General features: G+C 31.6%; 1 protein-coding gene across 1 annotated transcript; it reads right to left on the bottom strand.

Moving 5' to 3' along the window:
- LOC104743219 (ribose-phosphate pyrophosphokinase 3, chloroplastic-like) lies at window positions 5785-7889 on the bottom strand (the record flags this gene model as incomplete). The annotated part of the gene is made up of 7 exons (XM_010464327.1): window positions 5785-6107; window positions 6211-6310; window positions 6387-6515; window positions 6653-6721; window positions 6820-6915; window positions 7014-7329; window positions 7552-7889. Coding segments are annotated over 7 exons (1182 nt in total), but the record flags the coding sequence as incomplete, so codon positions are not given.

The following is a 7891-nucleotide window of genomic DNA, read 5'->3' as shown; positions in this document are numbered from 1 at the left end:
TTTTTCTTTCTGTTACGCTCAACGAAGTTTAAAGTCGACTGTTGCTCTGCTCAGATTAAAAATATTTCATTTGGGTCCAAAGGCCCAAGCCCAGTAACGATGTCTTTAGATATTAAGGTGTTAAATTCGGTTCAAGTTTGGTTTGGTTTGGTTCTGGTTCTGATTTTTATATTTGTTACTGAATAAAAAACACAAATTTTTGGTTTTCTCTATTTTTGCCAAGTTGGTTCCGTTTCAATTTCTAGGCTGTAAAGAAGAATATATTCAAATTACCATTTCTTGATGTCAAAAAATAACAGAATTATTTAAATTTGGATGTAGAAGCACACACACACATACAGTAAATGTATATAGCATAAACTTCAACTTTATTTGATTAAACATAATAATAGTATATAAAGAGAACTATTACAAGCAAGCATTATATATAAGACTGCTTGCAAAAGCTGGGGAATTGCATCAGTAAATGACAGTATTAAAACTTACATTTCATGTTGCAATAGTCGCGAGCCGTATTGCCGAACCAACAGGCTTGCGGCAAGACATCCCTTAAACGTTCGCAGCACCAACAATGAGGTACCAAAGCATGACATGGGCCAGGCACACACTCTTGACTAACGTTTTCGGAGATCGTTTCTTCCATCTCTCTAACCTCCTTGCTCACACCTACACATCGATTTGATTTTAAACACAAATCAGATTTTTGGATAAAAGAATTGACATTTGGATTTAGATATATATAAGAAGCTTATACTTACACTCATGAAGAGCCAAGAGAGAGAGCATGACTATGCAGATTAGAGCTATATGTGAATGTGATGACTTCTTCATAGTTTGGATGTCTCAACTCTCAAGTCTCAACTCTCAAATTATGGGATGTGTTTTGTTTTGTTTTGTTTTTTTGTCTTATGAATCGTTGTAATTTGTTCATTCCAAACTTAATCAGTATATATATATAAGACATAGAGACGTTTTAGTTAAGAAATACAACAATTTGAGATAATATCTCTTTGTTTTGCAAGATTTAATATATTTCAAATGTCTTGGTCAAAATTTCCAATATCTCTAATTCTCTATTAAGAAATTCAATTATTCTTTTCGATTTGTTTCCTTATTAGTGAACGTTCCAACTATCATTTTTATTGGGTCAAGAGTAAATTTTAAGATTTCATTTGAAAGAATACAACATAATGAATAGGCCATATTAGTAGATAACTATAAATTTTTAAAAATTAAGAAAATGACCATGTGTCAGAAAACTAACGTAATTAACCTTTTTGAGAGAGGGAAAATTTTAAAACTGCTCTTAAACAATAGACAATGATACAACACAACAGTTTATTGTTATTTATGAAAACATGTCATTTAATTTAAAAATCACGAAAAAGCATATCATTTGGATAAAAAAGTGTTTTTGATATTAAAATTATGTTTGCGGAAGAAATCACATATTCCCTCTGTCCCTAATAAACTGTTGTTTCAACATTATCACACATATTAAGAAAAGTTTAATTTTTATTTATAAATTAATTTAGAATTACTTTTTGGTAGATAAAGAAACCATAAACTAATTGATAAATGACATGTGTCAAAAAACATAAAATAATATGATTGTTTTAGTTTTTTAATCTAAAAAAATAATCTTAATAAATAACGTATAATACAAAAAAACATCAATTTATTAGAGACAGCAGGAATATAATCTTAATAAATAACATGTAATACAAAAAACATCATGTTAAAGAGAAGTTTTTTGTTATTAAGTGTAGTTTTGAAGAAGTCGTGTATTACAAAAAAACGACAGATATTTTAAAAAAGAAGTTTTGTAAATTTGTAACCCCTCTGACAAGCGTCTTAATGTAGACTAAAGTTAGTTTGTTAACTTTTTTTTTAATGCTATAGTCATTTAGTATATATAGTATATTGAGTATCTGGTGACACAATAAACAATTAACCATACCGAAGCAAGTGGAATACAAGTGAAAAATAGTTTCACACTTCTTTTTTTCTATTTGTTGATTCTGTTTCAAATTTGAAGGCTGTAAAAAGTAAAAAAATGATTAATAGAAATCGAATGATATCAAGATCGTTTCTTTAGTCAAAATGTATGTCTAAATTTGGAATATATTGACGATATTTTGACAAGTTATTTTTAACTTTTAGTTAGAACCCTAAAGAAAAAAATTGATTTAAACAATTGTTAACTACGTTTTAGACGCAGAAGCAAACATAACAGTAACGTTTATATATACCTTGCGAGACGTTTCTTTATTTTGTAAAGAAAATAGGACTAGTTCATGCTTCCATTGTTTTATCAAGGGTTTAAACTTAAGTTACATTGCATGTTGCAAAAGTCGTGACCAGTTGTGCCTGACCAGCAATGTTCTAAATGTTTGCAGCACCAACAATGAGGTACCATAGCATGGCATGGGCCAGAGTGCCACTCTTCAATAACGTTTTGGGAGTTCGGTCCCTCAATCTCTCTAACCTCCATCCTCATACCTACCTACACATATGACATATCGATAATCGATCGATTTGATTTTAAACAGTAAACACAAACCAACGTTTGAGAATAAATAAGAAAGGAAAGACATTCGAAGAAATGTTTATGTAAGAATAACTTATGTGAACACTTATGCATACAACGAGGGTAAACATGAGCATTGATAATAGAGCTATATGTGATAATTTCATGGTTTGGCTGTGTATTGTGATTTTTTTGTCTTATTGAGTTGCTGTAATTTATACACAAAACTTAATCATATACAAAGCTAATATTTATATAGCCATATAGGATACCTATTGAAATATTAATATGCATAGATTTATGAAAAACAAAAGTTGTATAGGATATTTCCACAGCCAGTTACAGCCTATGAATCGTATCAGTTAGGCTTTAGTAAGCAAATTTAAAGTCACACTGACTAAAGACAGAAAATATTTCTTCTTTTTGTTTTATTGGAGAATATAAAATTGTAAATACATTATGATAACTTAAATTTAAATAGCTAAAAATAGTAATAAGAAAATCCAAATAATGCAGTGTCATTAGTTTACGTTTGTCACGTAAACAAGCTTTATTTTCCGAAGGAATTTATTTGTCTGTCAAGTATACAAAACGAAGTGAAATGAAACATTATTACATTATTGGATTTTCCTACACCAAAGTTCTAAAGGTTGCTACGTTTAGATACAGTATTAAGGTGTTAAATTCGGTTCATGTTTGGTTTGGTTCTGATTCTGATTTTTATTTTTGTCGATGAAAAAAAAAATAGTACGAGTTTTTGGTTAAGTTTCTTTCTCTATTTTTGCCAAGTTGGTTCCGTTTCAATTTCTAGGCTGTAAAAAACAATATATTCAAATTACCATTTCTTGATGTCAAAAATAACAGAATTATTTAAATTTGGATGTAGAAGCGCACACACACATACAGTATATGTATAGCAGAAAATTCAACTTTATTTGATTTAACAAAATAGTAAATAAAGAGAACTATTACAAGCAAGCATTATATAAGACTGCTTGGAAAAGCTGGGGAATTGCATCAGTAGCAACAGTATTACAATTTACAACTTACATTTCATGTTGCAATAGTCGCGAGCCGTATTGCCGAACCAACAGGCTTGCGGCAAGACATCCCTTAAACGTTCGCAGCACCAACAATGAGGTACCAAAGCATGACATGGGCCAGGCACACACTCTTGACTAACGTTTTCGGAGATCGTTTCTTCCATCTCTCTAACCTCCTTGCTCACACCTACACATCGATTTGATTTTAAACACAAATCAGATTTTTGGATAAAAGAATTGACATTTGGATTTAGATATATATAAGAAGCTTATACTTACACTCATGAAGAGCCAAGAGAGAGAGCATGACTATGCAGATTAGAGCTATATGTGATGACTTCATAGTTTGGATGTCTCAAGTCTCAACTCTCAAATTATGGAATGTGTTTTGTTTTGTTTTTTTTTTTGTCTTATTAATCGTTGTAATTCGTTCACTCCAAACTTAATCAGTATATATATATATATAAAAGACAGAGAGACGTTTTGGTTAAAAAATACAACAATTTGAGATAATATCTCTTGATTTTGCAAGATTCAATATTCAAATGTCTTGGTCAAAATTTCCAGTATCTCTAATTCTCTATTAAGAAATTCAATTATTCTTTTTCGATTTGTTTCCTTATTAGTGAACGTTCCAACTATCATTTTTTATTGGGTCAAGAGTAAATTTTAAGATTTCATTTGAACGAATACAACATAATAGGCCAATATTAGTAGATAACGATAAATTTTTAAAAATTAAGAAAATGACTGTGTTAGAAAAATATAGGTAATTACTGTTTATGAGAGAGAGAAAAATTCAAAACTGCTCTTAAACAAAAGACAAAGATACAGTACAATAGTTTACTATTATTTATGAAAACATGTCACTGAATTTAAAAATCACGAAAAAGCATATCCTTTGATAAACAAAGTGTTTTTTATATTAAAATTATGTTTGCGGAAGAAATCACATATTCCCTCTTTCCCTAATAAATAAATTTTTATTTGTAAATTAATTTCGAATTATTTTTTGATAGATAAAGAAACTATAAACTAATTGATAAATGACATGTGTCAAAAAACATAAAATAATATGATTGTTTTAGTTTTTTAATCTAAAAAATAATTTTAATAAATAACATGTAATACAAAAAAACAACATGTTAAAAAGAGAAGTTTTTTGTTATTAAGTGTATTACAAAAAAACGACATATATTAAAAAAAAGAAGTTTTGTAAATTTGTAACCCCTCGGCAAGCGTATTAATGTAGACTAAAGTTAGTTTGTTAACTTTTTTTTAATGCTATAGTCATTTAGTATCTCCTTTTTAATAAAAGAGAAGTACACAACATAGTTTTTGTAGATTTTATATTTTTAATAAATGGTTACAAATAGTTACAAATAGGTTATAGATTAATCTATATATTAATCGGTTACACATAAATATTGGGTGCAACTTTAATTGGGGATATTCCAAATTGATAATTTATATATTAATGGTAACAAATAAAATCATGGATATTCCAAACTGTATTTTTAGAAGATTTTAGTCCTATATCAAGTTGTTTTCAAAGATCTTTAAACATAATATTACAAATTTATTTTCCACAGATTTTATTGATAAACCACAACATTCAATAAAAATTAGGACATGTGCTAGAGCAAGGATTGAAATATCTTTTATTTATATTATAATTTTAAGACTTGCATACTTCAGCACGGGTTAAATTTTTATATACTCTAGCACGGAAAATGCTGGACACACTCTAGTACAGGTTAATAATTTTATATACTCTAGCACAGATTAAAATTAACAATATAAGAATTACATAATAGATTTACATTCTATGAATGATATTTACCATAAAAATTGTTTGTATGAGTTGCATCAAAATAATATTATAAACAATTATATATATAATATTTTAAAAATAATTAATAATATTTAGTATATAGTATATTGAGTATATAGTATATTGAGTATATAGTATATAGTATATTGAGTATCACGTGACACAATAAACAATTAACCAAAAGTTGTATAGGATCTTTCCACAGCCAGATACAGCCTATGAATCGTATCAGTTAGGCTTTACTAAGCATTTAAAGTCACACTGACTAAAGACAGAAAATATTTCTTCTTTTTTTTTTTTGTTGGAGAATATAAATACAAGGTTACAACTTTAATTTAACTAGCTAAAAATAGTAATAAGAAAATCCAATAATGCAGTGTACACAAAAAGAAGTGAAATGAAACATTATTATATTATTGGATTTTCCTACATTAAAAACAAAAAAAACAAACAACCTCTTTCAATGGAAAATGCTTCAATCGAGACTATACACCAAAGTTCATAAATCAGCTTTGTCCAAACCCAAAAATTACTTGCAGCTGGATTCCTACTCGAATAACAGAAGCTTAAACTTGAAGAGCAGAAGCGATGGAGCCAGCCAGGCTAAGAACTTCAAAAGGAGGTTTATTCATCACCTCTTTCACAGTCAACCCACACGAGTCTGTGATCCAGAAATAGCTCAGACCTTCCGCGGGATCACCTGCACCACGGAAAGACAAATTACAAGATTTTAAGCATGTCGCAAAGAAACAGAACATGATTCTGTTTAGACTGAGTCAAAACATTTGTATAATAGTTGTAACCTGTAGTGTCAAGCTTGAAACGATTCCATGAACTCTTGGGGAAGATCCCGTGTGTTACATATGCGCTAATTTTCGCTGCTCCATGTGCAGCTAAGACTTTCTGAAGGGGACAAGAATTAGTGGTTAGTTATGAATAAGTGAGAACACTTTTTGAGAGTTGGATCTGAGTAAAGTACCTGGCATTCAATTAGTGTGCCACCCGACTGAACCAAATCATCGACAATCACAACGTGCCTTCCTTCAGCGTCTCCCTCTTTAATACGCACTATTCGTTTGTCTCCCATTCTTACCTTGTTGCAAACAATCTGAAAGACAAAGAGGATAACTTGGCAAGTCAAATTAATGTTCAGATTTGCTGTTCAAGACTGGATGATGCAATGCTTGCTTGGAGTTAAAACGTTCCACACTGTAAGATGCTAATGAATGGTGGTCAGTGTATTACCGTTGGATAATGTTGGAGTTGTTTGTGGAAACGTTTCCATGCTCCATCATCTGGGAATGCAATAGATATCTGAAACAAATGAAGAACAGCAACCAAAAATGAATTGCATCTTGTTAATATCTACTCTACATGATAGAATTGTGACAACCAGAGGGAAAGAGACTTACGTTATCGGAGTCAGGTAGGCTCTGGAGTCTGCTCTTGAGCAATGGTATACCACTTTCAAAGCAAGGGAGTATAGTATCGCCAAAATAGAATCTTTCCTACAAAATCCAAACAGAAAACAGGCAAAATCTAGATGAAACCATCGACAACAAAAAGAGAGAAGTCATGAGCATTGATCATGGTTGTAAACAAAGACCTGCAAGGCATGTATATCAAAGGTAACTAAGCTAGTAGGTCCTCCTCTAGAAGCCGGTATATTTGAGAGTATCCTAGCGAGAGTGAAAGCAGTCGCCACATCTCCTTCATCTTCCATTCTCTCAGAAGTTCCAGTGGGGAAGAAAGGAAGAACAAGTGTAAACGAGGAAACAAAAAGCTTAGGCAGAGCATAAATAACCGAGAGTTGCTCGAAGATCACAGCAGGTGAGCTGAACGAAGCCAAGAAAGCAACGTGCTGCCCACGAATGCCTTGAGCATTTTGTATGAACAAATTAGGGAACCCATCATCAAATTTCCTAAAAAAAACAAGAACAACGATTGTGATTACTTAGTGATCAAGAACCTTAAACCTCTTCCAACTAATTTGAATCCGCTTAAAGGTCTCGACTTTACAGAGCTAACTCATCTCAAGGTCTCGAATTTGAACTCGCATTGTCAAAAAATCAATTTTTTTGAAAACCAAACCCATGATGAATCTGGAATGAATTAGATAGAGAGATGAGAGGGTTTTAATTTACTTCCAATTGATGCTTCGTAGCTCGATGCAATCAGATTGAGATACAATTCTCTCGGCGAGATCTTTAGTCTCGTCGCTGTGGAAGAGACATACGCGCTTGGAACACTTGGCACCGGATTCCGACGCCGACGCCGCCGCCATGGATATCGAAGAAGATGAATTCGGATTAATTAGGCTGATGGGATCTCCATTGGATAAGAAATCGAGGCTCCGGTGACCCGACGACTGGTTCTCTAAGCTTCTGACTCCGCACTTCACGCAGCGATTACCGACTGTAGCAGTTTTGAAATTAAGCAAAGACGAAGAAGACGATAACGACGAGGAAAAAGAAGAGCTAAATC

Source organism: Camelina sativa, chromosome 14 (assembly GCF_000633955.1).
Source record: "Camelina sativa cultivar DH55 chromosome 14, Cs, whole genome shotgun sequence".
Classification (NCBI taxonomy): domain Eukaryota; kingdom Viridiplantae; phylum Streptophyta; class Magnoliopsida; order Brassicales; family Brassicaceae; genus Camelina; species Camelina sativa.
Note: the sequence above shows the minus strand (reverse complement) of the source record. Positions and strands in the feature narration are given on the sequence as shown.